This window comes from Podarcis muralis, chromosome 17 (genome assembly GCF_964188315.1).
Source record: "Podarcis muralis chromosome 17, rPodMur119.hap1.1, whole genome shotgun sequence".
In the NCBI taxonomy this organism is placed as follows: Eukaryota; Metazoa; Chordata; class Lepidosauria; order Squamata; family Lacertidae; genus Podarcis; species Podarcis muralis.
In genome coordinates, this window is record NC_135671.1 from 27,227,580 (window position 1) to 27,251,705 (window position 24,126).

The following is a 24,126-nucleotide window of genomic DNA, read 5'->3' on the forward strand; positions in this document are numbered from 1 at the left end:
CCCGTTGCAGCTACAGCAACTTCAAATAATCATGAAATTCTAAGGTTTGGAGGTATATAAAAAGCAACAAAAAGGAGAAGCAAAACATCAGCAGCCATCAGATTATACAGTTTTAAACTTTATTTCCAAGGCATTTCAGTGACTAGTGCTTAAAACTTCCATGTTATCTCTTATAATGCATAACTGAAGAGTGGGGGGAGAGGTTGTCCACTTCATGCTAAAGAGAGCATCAAATTATCTCTTTAATTCAGATCTGTGGACCTAACCTATAAAAATTAGCACCATAGGAAATCCTCATAATCCCATAATTAAAAAACGGGGGGAAACCCAAAACTGCCAGCAATATTAAAGGTTGTCTGAACCAAAACACGGCGTAGTCTTTCAACTGTAGCATTTCGTTAAGTACGTCTGATTCTGCATTTCTAGTTTGTTTTGAGCTTCCTCTGACTCTTCCGATTTGCGTCAAGAAATGGCGGATCTGTTTGACGGCAAACCACTGGAACTATACAAACCCTGCTAAAACAACTGTGGATTGCGCAGGAACATCGCTTCAGGGCTAGCTTTCTCCATCTCGTTTGTATTTTCTGCCCCATTTTTCACTACACGTCTTTTCTTTTTTTGAACCCTCTCAGAAGTTTCCCAGTTTGCATCTCTTGAACCTGTGTTTGGCTCTGTTTTACTCTAGAGCAGTGGTGGCCAAACTTGGCCTTCCAGCTGTTTTGGGACTATAATTCCCATCATCCATGACCACTGGTCCTGTTAGCTAGGGATGATGGGAATTGTAGTCCAAAAACAGCTGAAGGGCCAAGTTTGGCCACCACTGCTCTAGAGTTTTGTCCTGGTTAAACTCCAGATGTTCTGAAGCAGTGATGGCGAAACCTGCGACTCCCAGCTCCCATCGGCCTCAACCAGCCTGGCCGATGGAAAGGGATGATGGGAGATGTGGTCCAAAATATGGGAAAGGTACACAGGTTCCCCTACTGCAAAGCCTAATTCTTACTGTCCCTGGGCTGTACCACTTCTGGCTGCAAGTGGAGAGCTCACACGACTGCTCTTCCAGAGAAAAACAAAATTAGGTCTCAGGAAGGACGGTCCTAGTTCAAACTTCTCTGTGATGTGCTAACATTTCTACATGCAAAGATTTACTTTGTATGGAAGAGCGTTTGGTCTTTCTCCCATAGTCTAAAATGGCGCAACCCAGGCACAGGTTTATCACCTGACTGAGAACATGAGTTGCAATTTGCTGGAGCATCATAATCTTAGAAAAGCAAGGAGCACTGAGCTCATCCATTGCATTTGAACTCAAAGGGCACCTGTTTAAACATTTGGTACAGAGTCATGCAGATACATCACAACGAAACAGAAAGAGACGAGAAATGGCTGCATTTTTTCCTTCCTGGCAGGTAAAGATGTTGATGGAGAAACACAGAAGTATTTACAGAGGAACTGAAATTGAAATCGGCAAATCTTCTTTCAGACAGGATTCCATGTCAAAGCAGCAGAGATGTGGTTTCAGAAGCAACTGCTGTCCAAACTGTGATATAGACTTAAAATTGATATTGTTGACCAGTTGAATACATTTATCTGTCACGGAGGACAAAAACAGTCCACTCCTCCATGCTAATAGGTTACGCTAATGTGCGTTCCATAATATTTTTTCACAAGGTCACAGTTTTGATTGATCTAAATGAAGCAAAAGTGATACAAACAATTCCGATACTCCCCAAGAGCTAAGTAACTCCACTCCAAAAAGCAGGAGGATAAGGTTAGGGGGGGAAATGTGTATGAACATATATTTATTCAATCAAAAGTATTAGTTTTTGGTTTCTTGTATTCGGTGTTTATTCAGCTCTTTGACCTGTGGTGATGGGACCATTTGCACGCGAATAATCTTGCTGCCCTTCTTCATCCAAAGCCAATATATCTGGTATCTCATCCGATTCTGAAGACAAGTCTGTGATAGTAAAATCCGGAACCTGCAGAGGAAGAAACTCAAATAAATTCGAAGGCAACATTTTCAACATTCCCCAAAGTGTTAAGGACCTAGGACTCAAACTGAGGAGAACAGGCCAGCAAAATTTCCTCCCATTTCAGTACTATACTGACAAAAACATAGCGTATCGCATGTGAAATGAAATAATATTGTCTTATCATTTAAAAAGTTCACAAATAATTCATGTGGGGAAATGCCTCTTTCTCTGGTGTAGGCTTCATAGTGAGAAATAAAAGGAGACCCAAAGATTTTAAACCAACCATTTATCCAAATTGTGTTATTTTAATGTAGGAAGCAATGGTAGAAACTCAGTTATGTAAGCTAGGCACTAAATGGCTCCTTCAATGAGAGTTACTATCGCCAAAACAGAATGCCTAGTTACCATTTTGGGGCCAGATGGAGTTCAGGGATATTTTTAAAAAACATAGTTTTATTAAGTTGCGCTTCTTTGTTTCTCAATTTGATCCTTTTACATGGTTTTGTATGTTTTGTGGTGTTTTATGCATTGTGATTTGCTGTTACTTTTATTGATTATAGGTTGGTAATTCTTTATTGTGGTTGAACTGTTTAATTATTATTTGCTGATGCTTACTTTTACTGTTTACTATTGACACCTGCTTCTTGGGAGAAAAGTGATGACAAACCTAGATAGCATCTTAAAAAGCAGAGACATCACCTTATTGACAAAAGTCCATATAGTTAAAGCTATGGTTTTCCCAGTAGTGATGTATGGAAGTGAGAGCTGGACCATAAAGAAGGCTGATTGCCAAAGAATTGATGCTTTTGAATTATGGTGCTGGAGGAGACTCTTGAGAGTCCCATGGACTGCAAGAAGATCAAACCTATCCATTCTGAAGGAAATCAGCCCTGAGTGCTCATTGGAAGGACAGATCCTGAAGCTGAGGCTCCAAGACTTTGGCCACCTCATGAGCAGAGAAGACTCCCTGGAAAAGACCCTGATGTTGGGAAAGATGGAGGGCACAAGGAGAAGGGGACAACAGAGGACGAGATGGTTGGACAGTGTTCTCGAAGCTACGAACATGAGTTTGACCAAACTGCCGGAGGCAGTGGAAGACAGGAGTGCCTGGCGTGCTCTGGTCCATGGGGTCACGAAGAGTTGGACACGACTAAACAACTAAACAACAATTAGATTCTGATAGATTGTTGGATGCTGCTTTTTTTGATATAAGTTGTTTATTTTAAAGTTATTGTGACTTTTAAATTGGATCAGATTGTTCCTATTAATGTTTGATGTTTTATTATGTTTTTATGTCTTGGAAGCTGCCTAGAGTGGCTTGGGCAACCCAGCCAGATGGGCAGGGTATAAATGAAATATTCTTATTTTTCTCTGAGTCAGGCCCATTAATTTTAACAGGTCTACTCTGTGTAAAACTCACTTGAATACCACTCGGGGATTTCAGACAGGAAGTCTTTCCCGGCCAGCACTAAGATTTGAGGGTTTTTACCTGGGATATTCTGCATGCAAATCATACACTCTAGTTATGGCTAGCAATTAAGGGCTCGACCCTCTTCTTCCTGTTGCGTGAGTTTGTCTGGGAATTGCACTCAAGGCCTTTGTCACTGAAAGCACGAGTCCTATCCCTAGACCAACAATCTGGAGAGAAATCTTTCCTTCCTCCCACAGCTTACATCCCTGCCGTATGTCTTCTCCTAAGCTGGTCTCTGATACCAGAAGTGAGATCCGGTATGTGTTAAACTGTAGTGTACGTGTGAATCAGTTTCCCTCAGCGCATGCCCGCTTTACTTTAACTGACTGTCATAGTTTAGACCAGATTCTCCTCCAAATCTCTGATTCTAAATCAACAGCCTGACTACATGGCTTGATTTCATCTCTGAAACAGTTAGGGAAAGGGAAAGGACCCCTGGACGGTTAAGTCCAGTCAAATTTGACCATGGGAGTGCAGCTCTCATCTCACTTTTAGGCCAAGGGAACCGGCGTTTGTCCACAGACAGCTTTCCGGGTCATGTGGCCAGCAGGACTAAACCGCTTCTGGCACAATGGGACACCGTGACGGAAACCATAGCACACAGAAACGCCATTTACCTTCCCGCTGCAGTGGTACCTATTTATTTACTTGCACTGGTGTGCTTTCAAACTACTAGGTGGGCAGGAGCTGGGACAGAGCAACGGGAGCTCACCCCGTCACAAGGATTTGAACTGCCAGCCTTCCGATCGGCAAGCCCAAGAGGCTCAGTGGTTTACACCCGCAGGATCGCAGGATAGTTAGGGTAAACTGACTCATGCAAACCAGAAATAATTCGATTCAGAATGAATTGGTTTCAAAATAAAGTCAATGGGCTCATTCAGGCCTAAAGCGGCAATGCCTCTGTGTTCCCTTGGGAGTAAGCGCCACTGTAATTAGTGGAACTTCAGAGTAAGTATAGGCAAGATCAGCTGCCTAGTATTATTTTAAGACTGTGGACACAAAAGTACTATGCTGACTATTTCTGCTGCTATGCTGGTCTCCCTGCTACCATTTGCTTTGAAGCTCTCAGAATAAGGCAGCAGGGAGTTTTCTGTCCTAGCCGTGCCGTACCTATTTCAGCAGCAGACTGGATTCCAGGTCAAGTTGCCTACTCTTCCATAACCTGTTTTGAGCACCTTACGTAGATAAGGCTACAATCCTACACACACTTTCCAGGGCATAAGGACCACTGAACACAGCAAAACCTCTTAAGTAGGAACATGAGGCTTCATCTTACACCAAGGGAGAATAATCTAGTTCCATTTTGTCAACACAGGCAGGCAATTGCCCTAGCTAGAGCTGCAGAGTGTTCGAAACTCAGATATATATGCTAGGCACCAAAGGGTTCCTTAAAACCAAGGTTGCAGTCTCCCAAACAGAATGTCTAGTTGCTGTTTTGGGGCAAGATGGGGCTAAAGTCTTGTTTTTCAAAGGATGGACTGACTGTGATTGATTCTCAGTTCAACATCTGGCTAGTTCAGAGGACTACCTTGAGCTAAGTTAAGAGTTTTGAGAACTTAAAAGAAGAAAAGTCACTTGACTCAGGGACAGTCCACATATATACTGGCCTATTCCGACCTCTTTTTCTTAATGGTGACACGGGCCATTCATAACGTAGGGCTATTCTTCGCAACTGTGAGCAGGGCATTGGGGCGGGAGAAGCGAAGACAAGCTACAACAATTCACTATAACGTCGTTCTCAGCTCCTGCTCAGGCTGCAGAGATGATGCATTTTGGTTTCCTGAAATTCATCCTGATTTTGCAGATAAAATATAAGGGGTAGAATTCTACAGGATGTGTTGCTAGTGTGTGAAAACAGTCCAGATCCCCAAGCATGCATCTCCAGATGGTGGAGATGTCAGGACCTTCATTTGGTTACAAGCGGCCAATAGCCAGAGGTGCAAAATGTGCCTGGTGAATTTCCAACACTGGAGCTGCATGGCATTGAGTTTGTGATGTTCTGCTTGCAAAGAAGATTGAGCTATTGCCGTGAATAGGATTGTACTTATGTTTGTCTTGAATGCTAGTGGAACATATACATATGTACCAAGCAACGGCAAAATGCAAGTACCCTGGTTCTTCTGTTGCTATGTAACACGTTAGTCACCTGTGCAGAAAACTAATAATTATCTTCATGTCATATCTTTAAAGCAGGGGTAGAAAATGTGGGACCCTCCCAGGTTTTTGTGGGACTCATCAGCCCCAGTCAAATTGCATGTGAGCTTACTTTCCTTTGTATAGAGGCCCCCAACCCATTCACAGGTCCTTGTACGTTCAATGGAAACAGTTGGTCCTGGCAATCATTAACCACTCTCAATTGCACCCTAATAATTGCCACCTGGGGATGCAGGTGGTGCTGTGGGTTAAACCACAGAGCCTAGGACTTGCCGATCAGAAGGTCAGCGGTTTGAATCCCCACAACAGGGTGAGCTCCCGTTGCTCGGTCCCTGCTCCTGCCCACCTAGCAGTTCGAAAGCACGTCAAAGTGCAAGTAGATAAATAGGTACCACTCCGGCGGGAAGGTAAACGGCGTTTCTGTGCGCTGCTCTGGTTCACCAGAAGCGGCTTAGTCATGCTGGCCACATGACCCAGAAGCTGTAAACTAGCTCCCTCGGCCAATGAAGCAAGATGAGCGCTGCAACCCCAGAGTCGTCTGCGACTGGACTTAACGGTCAGGGGTCCTTTACCTTACCTAATTGCCACCTGCCTAGATTTTAACTTGTCTGAATTAATTTTAAGATGTATTTTAATTAATTGATGTCTGTTTTTATGCTTATTGTGTTGTTTTTATGATGTTAGCCGCCCTGAGCCCAGCCTCAGCCGGGGAGGGCGGGATACAAATAAAAAAATATTATTATTAGAAGCACATGCAATTGGTTTTATTGCAGATGAACAATGCTTATGCAACACTAGAAGTGTATAGAGGGAAAATTCCACAGACTGAAGGGAAGGAGAATATCCATGGGTGTGAGAGATCCCACAGCCTATCCATGGTCTTTAAACCACAGATTAATTGCACGGCTAAAACGAGTCCATACATGAATTGTTGCTTGTCCTTAGTAAGCCAAGGTGGTGGTTATTATTATTCAAATTTGTTTACCACCCTTTACCCGCAGGTCTCAGGGCAGCTCACGACAAAAAATCACAATATAAAAAACACAAAATACATAATAAAAATAAAAGCAGTAACAACCCAATTATTCCTGCCCCCTGCACAACACATTTTAAAAGGGCATTGCATGTCAATCAACCAAAGGTCTGGTTAGAGAGGAAAGTTTTTGCCTGGTGCCTGAAGGTATATAATGAAGGCACCAGGCGAATCTCCCTGGGGAGAGCATTCCACAGATGGGGAGCCACTGCAGAGAAGGCCCCTTCTCCTGTTGCCACCCTCCACACCTCTTGAGGAGGCGGCACACATAGGAGGGCCTCAGAAGATGATCTCAGGGTCCAGGTAGGTTCATATGGAGAGAGGCGGTCCTTGAGGTAGTCCTGAGCCTTTTAAGGCTTTATAGGTCAAAACCAGCACTTTGAATTGGGCTTGGAAACCAATTGGACCAGGATAAACAATTGGGGAGAAATTCAACACTCTGCTGTGTCAACTGCACCATCTGCACAAGCATTTCAGTTTGCCAGGTGAAAAAAATCTCTCCTCTGCTCCCCTTGAATGCTATTCTGGGGGGCAGAGGCGCATAGGGGTTAGATAGGAGGGGAAGCCCCATTGCACAAGCAGAAGTCCTTGAGCAGGGCTTCGGCTAACAGGACTAGTTAGGTGAATCCCACCCACCCGCCCGCCAGTGCAACAAAATGTTCACACTCTTCTGCCAATGCAACTAGACAACACCAACCAAAAACTGTGTTCAAAGAAACCACAACAAAGCATGCATTATAGATCACATGACGGTTGGCCTGGTTCAATTTTAAAGCCATTTTTTTAAAGGGCACTTTTAGACTAGGGGAATTATTAGCAATGAATTGTGATTCGAGTGGGCCTGCTGCTTAATTCTACCCCAGCAACGTTGGCAGAACGCTCAAGTCCTCATCGGTGCTGATTCTACGCAGGTGGAAGTCTCAGGGCATCACGTGCGCTAAATGTTTTCCCTGCGGGGACAAAACTATTAACGTATTGACCTGTGTGTACTTTGTCACGTAACTGTTAGCGCAGCAGGATACCTGGACAGCAGAGCAAACTTATTTTTGTTTGAGTTTAAGCATCAAGTGCAAGAACAAGCAGAGCAGGAGGAACCAGAAATATCTCCAGATCATTTGCAGGTGTTCTCTACAGTTTGTTGTGGTTCAACTTCCTAGGACCTGTTGTAAAATCTGAAGGGCCATCAAGACTGCGGAATGTCTGTGCTACGAGAGACAGGTGGTTTGGCCTCCTTTGGCATAGTATACATCATAACAGCCTACCGATTCAAGCCACAACCCACCGATTCAAGAACCCCAAACCCAGAAAAGCAAGCTACAAGCAAAAGCTGGGATGGTAGAAGCTTAAGAAACTGCAAGTATCCAGAGAGCTGGCTGAGGAGTCGTAGGTAGGAAATAAATACAGCAGCAACACCTGGACCATCTGTTTACATGTAATGCTTTGTGCTGATTCAGCAATTTGCATTCAACCCGTTTTAAACAGACCCACAGCTCAACGGTAATTGAGTCACAACATTTGTTTCGCATCCTCAGTACTCTTTACACAATCCAAGAGACACCAGACTCCGGCTGCTGAAGCATTTATTACTAAGCATACATGTGAAATTACAAGGCAAGGCACTACAAAAAGACAGGCTAAAAACACCCATGTACAAACAGCATGAATCTTGTTTAGCGCACAGTGCTCAATAGTAGCTTAAGTGGAGTTACTGAGTAGTACAACGTCTCATATTTAGAAATGAAGGACGAAGGTGAGCTGTCGCAACAGACAAGTTACTCTGGCAAGTCTAGTCCAACTCCACGCAAGGAGTGGAAAAAGCTTATCAAGGCTTTTTCTCTTTTTTTAGGTCCTAGAACAAGTTGCTTTAAGGCAAATGGAAGGAATGATAAGTATACAAGGGTACAGTGTGCAGTTTTCAAACGAAAGCTGAATAAGAAAATGTAATTATGCTGCCAGAAGCTTTACAGATTTTCAATAAAGGGGTTTGCTTTGTTTTTTTCCGCCCCTGCGTATATTAACAGAATAGCAGTAAGCTCCTTTTAAAGGCCACTTTAACTGAGAGACAAGATGGGGCTTTATAATATACAGGTAGCTAAACAAGGTGTTTTCTCCAATGCAATCTGCTGAGGCTCAGAAGTCTTTTAAGGCACTTTGCATCTTTCACAACTTCGAACCCAAACACTGGGAACTCAACTCGGAAGCGCAGAAATCTTTTTTTTTGCTTTTTTTGTCTGAGAAAGAGTAACAGGAATTAAATTACTCCCCCCAGCCCCAGCAGGTTACACTGCAGCTACCACAGCTCAGCCACCTTGTCAGTCAAGCTACACGGCGTGTGTGTGCATGTTTTGTCACGCTGCCATTTATTCTGTGTTGCGTTCAGGCTGTTTGTCCTCCTGGCTGGTCTTTTTCTCCCCGTCACCTCTGTGCCCAGCATTCTCAGAGCCAGCCAATTGCGGGTAAAAGGGACCTACCAGCCAGTTGAGGGGCGTGTTGTTCACCAGGTAATCCATCACGTCGTCCAGCGATTCCTTCATTTTCTTCAGCTGCCCTTTGCTGGTGGTGATGAGGTTGTCGGACACTTCCTGGAAGGAAGACGCCGAGCGGAAGTTCCGGTAGACCTCGCCTGCCATTTCCCCCACATGGTGAACCTGGCCTTGGATATTCTGGGGCAAACCCTGTATACTCGACACCAGGGTGACGCAGGTGGTTTGAAGCTGCTGGGTCAGGTTCCGTGCAATCGTTAATGTGCGTGATTCAATGTACTGGAAACAAAAGCAAAACACACAGACATTGGAAAGGGCTCCATGTTATTCTGTTAGCTTAAAATAACCCCAATACAGTGGTACCTCTGGATACGAACCGGATCCGTTCCGGATCCCCGTTCGCATCCTGAAGTGAACACAACCCACGTCTGCGCGTGCTGCGATTTGTGCTTCCGCGAATGCGTGTGACGTCATTTTGACCATCTGCGCATGCGAGAGCGGCGAAACCTGGAAGTAACGTGTTCCGTTACTTCTGGGTCGCCGCGGAGCGCAACCCGAAAGCGCTCAACCTGAAGCATATTTAACCTGAGGTATGACTGTATTCTACAGCCGGAGCCGCCACCCTAGACAACAATAACTTCAACTTCCAATGTGGGGGTACAGTCGTACGTTGGATCCCAAATGCCTTGGTACTCAGACGTTTTGGCTCCCGAATGTCGCAAACCCGGAAGTGAGTGTTCCGGTCTGCAAACGTTCTTTGGAACCCAAACGTCCGACGCAGCTTCCGATTGGCTGCAGGACCTTCCTGCAGCCAATCAGAAGCTGCGCTATGGTTTCCAAATATTTTGTAAGTTGAACGGACTTCCGGAACGGATTCCGTTCAACTTCCAAGGTACGACTGAAGTATGGAACGAAGCTGGGACCTGTGCTCAAAATTCACCAGGCACATTTGGCACCTGGCTATTGGCCACTCACGACCAAGTGAAGATGCCCGGGTGCCAAGATGGTGCCTGATGTCTCCACCATTTGGAGGTGCATACCTGGGGAACCATGGATCTTGGCTATTTTCACAATGCATCCTGTATAAGTCTGTTACATTTTCACTGCCCAATCAGAATGAATTTCAGATACCAAAAAGCCGTACAGTGGTACCTCGGGTACCACTGTATTGAAAAATATGGCTTTCGAACCGTCTGGCCCCCAAAATGGCCACTAGGCATTCTGTTTTGGCGACTAGCCCTGGTTTAAGGAGCCATTTGCCGCTTAAGCTTATGTATCTGAGTTTCTAACACTGGCTGAGACACTGCCATAAGACCCAAATGAATGCTCATACGCACTGACCAATGTTTCTGCACACCTAAGGGATCCTATCTTTGGCTGGGACTTGCACCCTAATCAGACCCCTTGACCTGGAAAGCGAAAAGCATTTCTCTCTCCTGGCCTCCCACCAATAACAGATCTGTCAAGTGGTCCTTCAGTTATATCCTATTTGCCAGATAGCTTTACCCCCATGCTTGCTACAAAGATTTTGTAGGCATGGGAAAGAGCGTGCTGAGAGAAGCCACCTTACTCATTCACATCTTTTCCCTTTTCTTTACAAGCTTCCTGTATTTCCGCTGTGGCTGAAACAAGACAAGCAGCTAATACCCAGTAGTAGCAAGAGCTAAGTTTAAGCCTTCGCTTGAGTCCTGGACAGCAGCCTTATCACTGCTGTAATTATTTGGGTCAAAAGGTTAATACTCTTAACCTTGATAAAGAACTTTCAGCATGGCCAGCTGTAGACTGCTGCAGCAACTGGGCAAGGAAGTAGTTTTGGGTGCAACCTTGCCCTTTATATCTGCAAAAATATATATGATACTAATACATTGGGAGGACAAAAAAATAGCCTTTCGATCAATGGATAGATGGCATTGCAACTCATGAATGGATCGCCTTCAGACAAACATTATGTATGGACAAATTAAATGATATTTGGAGTGCATTTATCGAAACCATACCAACCCATGAATCCATGTATATTTGAGGGAAACTAAGTTCAGTCATTTGCACATGTGTTATATAGTTCTGTGATCTTAATTATATTTTGCTGTCATACTGTTGTTTTCCTCTACCTTTTAAAATGGTTTATGTATTTTCTTTCCTTTTTTTTACTTTAACTCGTAATATTTATAAAATTGAATACAATAAAAAAACACAAGTAAATAGTTAAAACAAAAACAACCAAAGAGCGAGCCCTCTTCCTGCAAACGTATTTATAAGGCTGCAGAATACCGTATTTTTTGCTCTATAAGACTCACTTTTTCCCTCCTAAAAAGTAAGGGGAAATGTGTGTGCGTCTTATGGAGCGAATGCAGGCTGCGCAGCTATCCCAGAAGCCAGAACAGCAAGAGGGATTGCTGCTTTCACTGCGCAGCGATCCCTCTTGCTGTTCTGGCTTCTGAGATTCAGAATATTTATTTTCTTATTTTCCTCCTCCAAAAACTAGGTGCGTCTTGTGATGTGGTGCGATGTGTACAGAGCGAAAAATATGGCATTAACCTGACGCATCTGCCCAATGCTCACTCAGCAACCCACCTCAGCACTGCGGGAGTCATCTTCCTCATTTTGGCCTGTGTTTTTCCTCCATTCTACCCAGGAATTATACAGCTTTTGTTGGGCATCTTGGAGTTTCTGGTTGGCACTATTCATATTCTTTCTGGCATATTCAATCTGGAATACAAAAGACTTGCACGTTCAACTTTTGGGAAGTACTCTTCAATGGTGCAATCCTGCACATGTCTACTCAGGAGCGCCACCGATTTCTGCAAATCTTTCTCCCAGGATACAGGAAACTCAGATCATTCTTGGGAATGCTTTCGCAGCTAAAGCAATCTTTCTTCTGCCAACAGTTATCAAAACGAGATTCAGGTAGGTAGCCGTGTTGGTCTGACAGCAGTCAAAATAAATAGATTAAAAAACTGTCCAGTAGCAAACTTAGTTGGTCTCTAAGGTGCTACTGGACAATTTCTTTTATTTTTTTATTCATTCAGGTATCAAACATGTTTGTACAAGGTCGGCTCTGATATCTCCTTTTAAAACTCCACCGGAGATTGTTAAACCCTCCAACAAACCCTCTGAAAAAGAATTAGGAAGTTGGAATTTCACAGTGCTTTATGGATCTCGTATGAATGAAAGATATCTACTTGGGCCCCAAAATGTAACTGTGTATTCTTGCCCAATAGACCCTCTGTTTTCACCCGTTCCTTTCCTCTGCTGCAGTTGCTGGCACACTACATATCATTTTGAAGAATTCTTTATTTGTTTAAATAAAGCCTAACATTTCCCCCTTCAGGTTACCCTGCCCTAAGAGCCCATCAAATGCCACTATAGTGCTTTTTAGACCTATTGTTTCAACAATTTGATGTTAAGAAAATATTCTTATTGTGTCCATGGATGTATGAAGGCTGCCCAGTAAAACACTGAGCTGTGTATTACCTTAATGCTAGCCTTGCAAACTTTAAAAATCGAGGCCAACTCACAAGTAAAGAACACAGGGTTAAAATATTATTAAAAAGGTAGAGTGGACTGCCATCCACCGATATGTGCACTGTGAGTCCGAAAGGTGAACTGAAACCCTTTGCAAAAATCTGAATTTAGAGCCCAGAACTCACTTACCAGATTGACAGTGGAGTTAAGTTGAGAGATTGTCTCTTGGCTTCTGAGCTTAGCATCTCGAACCTTGATTAAGGCCTGCTGGTAGGCACGGGATCGGACCTTTGACGACAAAGACCCTAATCTAACGTAGTAACTTGGCTTCTGAACTCCAACTTCAAATCCTTCCATTTTCGTAGCTTCTTTCTCTGCAGAATCAAAAGAGCAAACCATTCCAACTGTAACCGCGGCAAGTTAACGCCGTCAAGCTTGCAATTAGGAAAGCTAACAACCGCATCCTATCTTTCTCGCTCGCTCCTTGAGAGTCTGTTGCCTACAGCCAAGAGAGACAAATTCTCCCATGGCAACTTTGCAAGGTGTTTTTGGTCTGATGGTGAAACGTTCAAGGTGAGAGAGCTGACGACTTTCCCAGGGAAGAGCTTTGAATGTGAAGTCTTCTGTCAAACCTAGAGAGCCGCCACGATTGAGTGTGTTGGGCCGACTGATCTTATGCCATGTTACAAAGTTTGCAGTCGTAAAACAACTGCATGGTCAAATGAACATCAAGTGGCCCAGTTCTACCCACAAACTATGTTTTCCTTGTTCTTGAAAAATACCGTATTTTCTGCTCTATAAGACTCACTTTTTCCCTCCTAAAATGTAAGGGGAAATGTGTGTGCGTCTTATGGAGCGAATGCAGGCTGCGCAGCTATCCCAGAAGCCAGAACAGTGACAGGGATCGCTGCTTTTGCTGCGCAGTGATCCCTCTTGCTGTTCTGGCTTCTGGGATTCAGAATATTTTTTTTCTTCTTTCCCTCCTCCAAAAACTAGGTGCATCTTGTGGTCTGGTGCGTCTTGTAGAGCGAAAAATACAGTAATACACGATAGCATCACATTTCATTGGCTTCATAACCAATGAACTTTGGCAAATGTATTTCCCCCTCGTTTTTATTTATGAAAAATAGCACAATCTTCATAACAGGGTATGTAACCTGGCGGACTGGACCTTCTAGGACAGGGGTCAGCAAACTTTTCTCAGCAGGGGGCTGGTCTACTGTCCCTCAGACCTTGTGGTGGGGGGCAGACTATATTTTTTTTTGGGGGGGGGTAATTGAACAAATTCCTATGCCCCACAAATAACCCAGAGATGCATTTTAAATAAAAGGACACATGCTACTCATGTAAAAACACGCTGATTCCCGGACCGTCCGCGGGCAGGATTTAGAAGACGATTGGGCCGGATCCGACCCCCAGGCCTTAGTTTGCCTGCCCATGTTCTAGGACAGCCTTGCTCAACCTGTGGGTCCCCAGATGTTGTTGGGACTACAACTCCCACCACCCCTAGCTAGCAAGGCCAGAGCTCAGGGATGATGGGAGTTGTAGTCCAACAACATTTGGGGACCCACAGGTTGAGAACCACTGTTCTAGGAGAACTTACCTAGTTCTTCTTCCGTCAGTGGGAGATACTGGTCTACAAGGGTCTCTGATCTGCTGAGGGCAGTGTCCACCCCACTGGTCACCAGACGCAGCACCCGGCTTCCCAGAACGGTGTTGATGCTGCCACTGACCACTGACCGGGTCAACTCCACACTGTCCTGGACGGCTCCTTTTGTCTTGTCAACAACTCCGTTAATGGTTTGTGCAACAGTATCCTTGGCACCAGTCACGGTGGTTGCGACGACATCCCTTGCACCAACAACCACATCCATTGCGTTAGCGACAACCTAGAAAAAGTGGTTGCAGATTCTTCACTGCTAGCTGAATGCAAGACGTAAGGAGTGACACAACTCATTCAGTATAAAGCACATGGGCCCAGTTTGCCCATCACATTAAGTCCAAGTTTAAAAATATGGTTTTATTACGAACGAGCGGTGTGCTGGCACACACTCGCAAATTCATCATGAGTTCCCATAGTCCCCCACCAAACATAAAACAAGACAGAATCTTGCCCATTGCATAACCTGATGGTTACCCAAAAAACAAGATTGGTAAGCCAATAAAAAAGCTTGCTTCCTGCTTGCTGGTTTTTTGGGGGGCGGGGGGAAGAGAACAAACATAAACCTGAGTTCCGACAATGAAACCAGCTTAGATTCTGGATTGCTTTGTGTACGCCATGCAGACTTTGGAGGAGTGTCCCAATGCCTAGCATCTTCAAAGGAGCTGTAACACTGGGCTTTTACTTGACAAAACAGAATGCCACATGGGTGAGGACCTCCTTCATGCGCCTCCTCCTCGAGAGGTCTGGAGGGTGGCAACACGAGAGCGGGGCCTTCTCTGCAGTGGCTCCCTGTCTGTGAAATGCTCTCCCCCAGGAAAGTTTGCTGTTGCCTTCATGACACACCTTTAAGTGCCAGGCGAAAATGTTCCTTTTTAACCAGGCCTTTGGTTGATTTGATTGACACCTGATGCCCTTTTAAAATATTTGGTGTGGGTTTTTTAGCACGGGGGGTATTGTTTTTATTTTGATGATATATTTTGTGGTTTTATATTTTGGTTTTGTTCTGTGAACCGCCCCAATGCCTCCAGGTATAGGGCGGTATATAAATTCAATAAATAAGTAATAATATTGGTAGTCCCAAGGTCATAGTGAGGAGAGGGCCGGGGGGGCATAGCCCCAGGCGAATGATTTGGATGGGCAAGCAGAGCAGTGCCCCGGGTGCCAGCAAAGGACACATTCCTACTCTGTAGACCCCCTAAAATTAATGGCAGTGACTAACTTAATTCCCTTCATTTCAGTGAGTCTACTCTGAGTAGGACTAGCACTGGATACCACCCTAAGTGTCCAGTGAGCAGCCTATAGGTATGCGAGACCTTTTCCTTCAAAGAAGAAGTGAATGAGAAAGCCCTGCAGGAGAGGGCTTTGAACTCAACAGATACATAAAGCAAGGGACTTTTGCGTTCGTAGATTAAACACTGGGCAGGTATCCCAAGTAAGTCGTACCATCCTGTGTGCCTCGGGGCTACTTCATTTGTTTCCTGCGCTGAAGTCCCCCCTCCCCAATGCACCCAGTTATAAGGTAAAGGTAAAGGTACCCCTGCCCGTACGGGCCAGTCTTGCCAGACTCTGGGGTTGTGCGCCCATCTCACTTAAGAGGCCGGGGGCCAGCGCTGTCCAGAGACACTTCCGGGTCACGTGGCCAGCATGACAAGCTGCATCTGGCAAGCCAGCGCAGCACACGGAACGCCGTTTACCTTCCTGCTATAAAGCGGTACCTATTTATCTATTTGCACCCGGGAGTGCTTTCAAACTGCTAGGTGGGCAGGCGCTGGGACCGAACGACGGGAGCGCACCCCGCTGCGGGGATTCGAACCGTTGACCATGCGATCGGCAAGTCCTAGGCGCTGAGGCTTTAACCCACAGCGCCACCCGCGTCCCGCACCCAGTTATAGTTGGTACCTTTTTTCCAGTTCATGTGTAACTCCGCTTCGAACCAACGAGAGAGAAAAAGCCACATTAAAATCTTTCTAAATAGTTTACCTTATCAGTTGGTTGATAAAGTATCGGCAGCCTCTCCTCGACTTTGTCAAGTCCTATGCAAGCGTAGCTGTTGGCAACTGCAACTGGAAACATTAAAGGACCGTTAGGCCAGCTTTTGCAATTTTAAGAAGTTAATCAGAAGCTGTTTATTTCTTTGAACTGCTGGGAAACAGGAAGCATTCTGGTGTATCACGTTAAGGACGAAGTTCATCATGAATGACTCATTAGCAAGTTCAGAGCTCCTTCGGAAAGCGATAAAAGAGGGTCTCCTGGCCCTCTGCCACTTCGCAAGAATAGGTTTCCGCGAACAAGCTGACACACTCAAGCACAGGAGTGCACAACGCAAAGTGCCAAGTTTCTAAACTGTGAGACATTGAGAAAGTAGGCGAAAGGGGAAGCTGAGACAGAACTTAGAAGTGGGTGAAGGGTGAGAAACTGGAGCCAGGAGGATTTTTTTGACTCATTGTGCATCTTACAAGTCACAATCTTATTTGACTTCACACCCAATTCGTCCAGAAAGCTTCTTTATAGCCACAGCGGCCCATAAACGTTATGCAAAGATATTAGTAGCCTCGCAATGAGCTGTTATTTAAGGCAGGCCTTTACAGTTCTTTGTAGGGAGTGTGCTTCCACTAAGCCAAACAAAATACTCTCCCCGTGGTGAAAACATTTTAGGCATTCTACAAAAGCAACCAGGCTTCTGAGCAGAGCATTTTTGCAAGCTGACAACTGAATATGTCATTGGGCTGCAATTTCCATCATCCCTGACCACTGGCGCAATTAAGCCGCACACAAGTAGTTGAATAACCATCCTGAGATCAGTGTTAGAAGCTGAGATATGAAACTAGGACCTAAATGGCACCTTAAACTTAGGATATGGGCACAAGAATGTCTAGGTGCGCTTTTTTATAACAAGAATACAAAGCTGAAAATGAATGAACTGCGGCTAAAATATTATGTTCATTTTTCATATGGTCTAGTCCTTCCCCTGCCAACCCCCTAATGTTCTTAAGATGGTCTCTTCTCCAGTCTTCAGAGAGTAGCTAGAAGTGGAGAGGCAGAAAGAGATCCTCCTTTCCTTCCGCTCTGCACTTTTAATCTGATAATTTAGGCACAGTACAGTGGTACCTCTAGTTCTGAACTTAATTTGTTCCAGAGTTCCGTTCTTAACCTGAAACTGTTCTTAACTAGAGGCGTGCTTTCGCTAATGGGGCACACAATTTCCGTTCTCATCCTGGGGCAAAGTTCTCAACTCGAGGTAACCCTTCCAGGTTAGCTGAGATTGTAACCTGAAGTGTTTGTAACTTGAGGCATTTCTAGCTCGAGGTACCACTGCACTGCTCCCAGAAAAGACGTTAAGAGTGGTAGATTCGTAATCTGGGGGACCGGGTTCGCATCTCCGCTCCTCCACATGCAGCTGCTGGGTGACCTTGGGCTAAGTCACACTTCTCTGAAGTCTCACAACCTCACTCACCTCACAGAGTGTTTGTTGTGGGGGAGGAAGGGAAAGGAGAATGTTAGCCGCTTTGAGACTCCTTAGGGGATAAAGCGGGATATCAAATCCAAACTCCTCTTCTTCTTCACACTAATGAAATTCCCTGTCGCAAAATGCACCAAGAAAAATGGGAGTTTCGAACACTGCGTGAGATTATTATGCTCGGTGGCAGTGTTTAAAATTCGCCTGATGCCAGGCTCATTTGGCACCTGGCTATTGGTCCCTTGCAACCACCTGAAGGTGCCTGGGAGCCAGGATGGAGCCCTGACAGCTCCACCATTTGGAGGTGCATGCCTGAGGATCACTGGATCCTGACTGTTCCCAATGCACTCCACTAGAGGGATCACAGATGACTTTGGATCTTACCATGCTGTCTACACATCTGAATGTGCAGCCTACGAAACGACAGCCATTTCCAAACGAATACCAACTTGTATTCCCAGGCTGTCATTTCTGCTTGGGAACCTGTTTATTGTTGCTAATAAACCTGTTTTTTTTTTCCTCTGGAAGAATTTTGCAAGCTGAAAAGTGTTTCCAAGAGTCAGGGCTTACTTTGTGGCTCCAACTTTTGGATGATAGGCAGAGCACCAGTCATGGCTACTGCAGTAATGGTCTTTACGCCCTTCTCCGCCATCTCGCATACAGACTTCAGGTAGGGATGGTTGTCCTTCGTGGTGACGTAAGCTGAGGAGACCATGTCGTAGGTGGAGCTCACCAGGGGAAGGTTGGCAACCCTGGCGACCACATTCTGTTTATGCAGAAGACAGGACAGTTAGCTCACATTTCTTCTGGAATAAATCGTCAGGAACATTTTTGGTGCATGCAAACATACCTGCTGTGAATCAGTCCTCTCTTCCGCCATGTTTGGGCCTTGAATGCTTTATAGAGTCTGGGGGAGGGGAGAGAAAGCACAAGTTAAATGCAAGGCTTGAAACAAAACCTAACCTTTTGACAAGTTGCAGCCGCTAAGATATGCTCAGCTTGTTCCGTTATTAAAATGCTTTCCATTTATGCAATATGGAAGGTTGAAACTTCAAATCTGAAAGCATTTTCTTTCCGGACAAATATGACTAGCCAATAAAATTTGTGGGCAATATCCAGTGAGTCATACAGTACTCATGAATAGATCTGCTAAAATCAATAGGCTTAAGTAACTTGATGTACTAAGTATCAATTTCAATGGACGTATTTAAAGCATGACTATTTTGGATATCTTCCATTATTTCTAAATTATAATTCACTAGTTTATTCAGTAATGCTTGAACTGAGCAGAGACATGTTCTGGGTTGCTTTGGCAAAGCCAATTTGTATACAACCTTGGGAACACTTGGCTTTTCTTGTGTCCAAAAATTCACCTCACTTTCCAAGCCAAAACATAGTAGCAACAAGTTAGGGAAATAAGAGTTTAAATTGGGATTTGAAAAGTGGAAGCCGTGCATTGTATTCTAGTATTCTTTACTAAGTTACTAAACAAACAACAGTGCCTTCAGAGTAGACATTAAACCAGAGCTTTCCAGACTGTGTGTGTCACGACATGTCCGCTGCAGTGTGTCGGTGTGTGGAAAGGGGGTTCATTTAACCTCCGGTCTGCTACTAAAACTGAATTACTGTGTCGCAAAATGATGCATGTCTAAAAAGTGTGCCGCCAACATGGAGAGTTTGGAAAGCTCTACATCAAACTCTGGTTACAAGAATGAGTGAAGAAAAGCCAAGTTGAATCCACAGTTATCAAATGTGGATCCACTGTCAAAGTTGTGTTAAATGGAACAAGGGAGACTGTTTGTTCCCTCTGTAGCAATAAAGTGCTTAACACGTTGCAATTGCCCCTTCTTCCACTCCTGGTTGTGAGACTCTCCCTCTGCAAACAGAACTGCCATCTGTATTATGAAACCACATAATTAGTCTATTAAGGACAGAGTTGCTCTGGAATATTCCTCTTGCTCAGCCATCCTTGAGTTCGTGCCCTCCAGATATTTTGACCGTGACTCTTATCATCCCATGATTATGAGCTATGGCTGGTGCAGGCTGTGGTCAAAACCAAACAGGATTCAGAAATCTGTTCTCAGCCAAGGACACATTGTACATTTAAAGCACATTCTCTCTCCTCTCCGTGAAAGGAATCCTTTGAACTATAATTTAAGGGTGCCAGAAATACAGGCATAAACTACAGTTCTAAGAGTGGGGGGGGGGGTTTGAATGGGTGTGTTTGAAACATTTGTGTATGCACTATTAAAGAGTTTCTGTAACACAGAAATGACAGGACGTGTTTCCATTTCAGTTCTCGTGAAACTTTATCCTGCTGCAGAAATGATTACAAAGCAACTTAAAAACAAAAAACCTTAATGCCTCTCTTAAGTTGATCAATATCAGGCAGGATTCCTTTTCATACGAAAGGTAGCAAAAGGGAAAGAGCACACCACGCTAGGGGCATTTAAGCTTCCCATTTTAAGTCTCGGTGCAATACTTGAATGACCACCAAGCACTCAAAACCCTGTTTTTTGAAAGATATAGTACAGTACAGGTGATGCATTGGTTAAACGGTTATTACAGACAACAGACAATGAATTCCAAAAATCACAGGGAGCTTTTTCAAATTAAAAAATGCTCCCTCACCCACAACAGTTTTTTGTAACCCAACTACAATATTTCACGCAGTGTAAATAAAAGCAACCAAACTAAACCTCTCCTACAGAGAACCCTGTGAAACAGCTGCAAATTTTGCCTCTCGGCCCCTTCAAGTATGGGATAATTTAGAGGCTTTGAGGCAGCTTGCATGTTACACAGATGAACGCAGCTTGTAGCAGAGAGGGAGAGAAAACAAACAGGCTTGGTCTCCTCCAAACAATGGGACCAAACCTATTTAAGCAGCAGATTCTATCTCGGTTCTGTTTGCTTATGTTGCATTGTATTTATCACACAGCTCTGTTCCGATTGTCCTTTGCCCCCACCTACATTGCCAAGATGATGACCTATCCGACAGAAATGTTTCCCACCCAATTATGGCTCCAGTTCAGTGACGGCACAGCATCCGCCAGCAAGAAGTGAAAGTACATTTATAGACCTCCACAAGCATCGCGACGGAGGCGTTTGGGGAGCGCCTGCATTTCCTTGCTGCCGTCCCGGAGAGCCTCTCCACTCACTCCTGCATCCTCAAGAGAGATCTTTCCTCACGGGGAAAAAGGGGTTTAGGAAGATGCCCTGCAGTCCCGCCCCCCTCGGGCAAAGAGGCTGCCAAATGCACTTACCTGGGAGTAAGCCCCAACCAACTCGCGTGTGTGTGTGTGTGTGGCTTACCTCGGAGTAAGCATACACAGGGTGTGCCCTGCCTTGTCTACGGCCCCTGCGCATCATTCCCGGGGCTTTCCAAACGGAAGATGGAGAGGAAGGAAGACGGAGAGCAAGAAAGCGCAAAGGGACACCTACCCACCCGCTCGCAGTGTGGGACTCTTTGCTCTCAGGGTCGTGGGTTCGAGCCCAGCGTCGGGCGAGAGAGCCCGGGGTTGGACCGGATGACCTCTCGAGGTCCCTTTGCAAGGCGAGGATGCGCGCAGACCCGCTTGCTCCTTTGCGCCCGGGGCTCCCGCAGCCTCTCCAGGCGCGTCCGAGTCCCCCATCATCATCATCATCATCCCCCCCCCCCATTGCAAAGACGCGCAGGTTAGGCTCCTCTCGGCCAAGGGCAAAGGCGACTCACCTGTCGGAGGAGAGCGAGCGGCTGCCTCGTGTGCGTCAAGCGCGCCCAGCTGGTCCTCTCGCTCCGTCGGCTCCGCAGCCGCGCCCCAGCTTCGCCGGCAATTTATCCGGGCGGAGAGAGAGGGGGGGCCCCCGTCGGGCAGCCTCCTCCTCCTCCTCTCGCGAGACGCCAGGCAGCTGCAAATCCGGGCAGCTTCCTCCAAGCGCGCACACGATGCGCGCACGGCTCCGAGGAGAGGAGGGGCGCGGAGGGCGCGCGTCGGAGGAGGAAACAGGCGGATCCTGCCTCTCGACGCCGCGCCCTCTTGGCTCCTCCTTGCGCAGCTGAAAGAAGCCGAGGAGAGAGAGGGGGACGAGGGTTGCCATGTGTCCTCTTTTCCCAGGACGCGCCCTCTTTTTTCCGGGGGTGAAATGGAAGACAAAGCGCATCTGTTTGCTTTGAATGGCCGACGCAGCGTCCTCTTTTTGGGGAGGCTCTTTAAAAAATATGTCAACCCCAGAAATCGCAGCAGTTAGCGTGCAGGTTTAATCGCAGGACCAGTTATGCAATGCCCCGAACCGCTTATTTCCTCATTTATTTATTTCATAAAGTGTATACCTACACTACTTTATGTGTTAAAAAAGCAAAACCGAGAATAAATAAATAAATAATTTTTTATTTATACCCCGTCCTTCCCGGTTCAGAAAACGGGGCTCAGGGCGGCTAACAACAAATTTTAAACACTTCATTGATGCTACAAAAAACAGCATAAAATACAGTATAAAACGTGAATAACAATAAATTCAGAATTCAAAAATCAATTTAGGGGGGAAATCCATCCAATAAACATTAGATGATCACCAGGGCTAGCTGGCTTAATTAGTCCTATTTGGGCCAGCGAGGAGACCAGGGGAGAATTAGCTGTGGGATCCCCGAGCGGGTAATCTTCATAAAAGGGGGAGGGAAGGGAAACATACAAAAGTTAAAATATTGACGCAGTGCTTTTAAAAAGGAAAAAAAGAGGAGAAAGTGTCAATAATAATAATAATAAATCATTTATTTATACACCGCCCATCCAGCTGGGTTTCCCCAGCCACTCTGGGCAGCTCCCCACAGACTATTAAAAACATGATAAAACATCAAACATTAAAAACCTCCCGGAACAGAGGGATAATGGTACTCACCATTATCTCCTTCATCATTTTATTATTGGTACCCTACCAATCTGACTGGGCTGCCCTACCAATCTGACTGGGGGGGTGTGAAGGTGCCGGTACTGTGTACCCTTGAATACCCCCAGAAAAAGGCACTGCTAGAACAGATTAGAATTACGCCCACTTTCTAAGCCTCTGGGTAGGCATGTCTGGGGGCAGACTTTGGTCTTTCAGATTTCTGCAGCGTCCTGTGCGAGGCCAACAATCGGCGCCTTCCATTCTGCTCCATTCACTATGTTGCAGTTGTGGCACCCTGTGGCCCCCCCTAGGCTTAGCACCCAGGGCGGGGGAAGCAGTTGAACTGCCCGAAATCCGCCTCTTGCTTGTTTGAACTGTTTTGTGTGTGTGGTATATTTGTGTGTGATCTATACCAGGTGTTAGTTTCTGTTTTGCCACTGAGCAGCTGCTTGAAGTCACAGGACTCTGTTTACATTTCTGGGATTTCATACTATTGGAAGTCTCACGGGAGAGGAGACGGGATGTGACCTTAGTGGTTTCCTGCTTCCTTTGTTCCTTTGTTAAGTTGCTCTCTGCTTCTATAGAGAGAGTATGTCTTTTCTGACTATGTAGCTTAGAAGTCAAACTCTTTACAATGTAGCCCAAACCTCTCGTCTCTTTCCTATGCTGGAAACTCTGCTGAAGAATGTGCCTTGGAGCCTTATCAAAAGCTCAGGTTATTAAACAGGTTGGGAGGCGATTCCGAAGACTCGGGGGAAGAAAATGAGCTTTATCAGCTTGGCCGAGCGGAGATCCCGACACCAGGCACCCCTAACCTTCGGCCCTCCAGATGTTTTGGACTACAGTTCTCATCATCCCTGACCACTGGTCCTGTTAGCTAGGGATCTTGGGAGTTGTAGGCCAAAACATCTGGAGGGCCGCAGGTTGGGTATACCATTCTATACCATTGCTTACGTGAAAAGTAACTTTGATGCACTGATAATAAACTAAGCCACTTCCTGCTTGTTAAAAATTCTGGAGAGGGAGCCATGGGGGTCTGTTGCAGGACAACCAGCAAAGAAGGTAAGGAGAGAGTTGCTATCGACCCCAACATCCTTTTTCCCCACAGAAGGGAAGCTGGTGCCTATGGGAAGCCCATGTTCAAAGAGAAGATAATACAGTGGTACCTCAGGTTACATACGCTTCAGGTTACATATGCTTCAGGTTACAGACTCCGCTAACCCAGAAATAGTGCTTCAGGTTAATAACTTTGCTTCAGGATGAGAACAGAAATCGTGCTCTGGCGGTGCGGCGGCAGCAGGAGGCCCCATTAGCTAAAGTGGTGCTTCAAGTTAAGAACAGTTTCAGGTTAAGTACGGACCTCTGGAACGAATTAAGTACTTAACCCGAGGTACCACTGTAAAGCGTGTTTAGGATTGCAGCTACAAAGACTCAACCCATTTACCATGGCGTAAGCTTTCATGAACCAGAGTCCACTGGACTTCACCAGGTGTGTCATCGACAGCTAAGAGATGATGCAATAAAATGGGGCCAAAGGCCATGAACTGCAAGAGGAAGTGTCTGCCTA

General features: G+C 45.4%; 2 protein-coding genes across 3 annotated transcripts in view; one reads left to right on the forward strand and one right to left on the reverse strand.

Moving 5' to 3' along the window:
• The window catches only part of ADAMTSL1 (ADAMTS like 1), a 718,478-nt gene that overhangs the window by 565,249 nt on the left and 129,103 nt on the right, over window positions 1-24,126 (forward strand). The gene's annotated exons all lie outside the window — the stretch shown is intronic.
• PLIN2 (perilipin 2) lies at window positions 98-21,560 on the reverse strand. Of its 2 annotated transcripts, XM_028712057.2 has the most exons (9): window positions 21,409-21,560; window positions 18,547-18,603; window positions 18,267-18,462; window positions 16,220-16,302; window positions 14,180-14,465; window positions 12,766-12,950; window positions 11,686-11,820; window positions 9,100-9,390; window positions 98-1,976 (listed from the first exon to the last, which is right to left on the reverse strand). In XM_028712057.2, exons 2-9 carry the CDS (start codon window positions 18,574-18,576, stop codon window positions 1,842-1,844), a joined length of 1,341 nt encoding a protein of 446 aa, XP_028567890.1. In that variant the 5' UTR covers window positions 18,577-18,603; window positions 21,409-21,560; the 3' UTR covers window positions 98-1,841. The 2 variants fall into 2 exon arrangements, with proteins under 2 accessions (XP_028567890.1, XP_028567891.1); XM_028712058.2 differs by lacking the exon at window positions 98-1,976 and having other exon boundaries at window positions 8,192-9,390.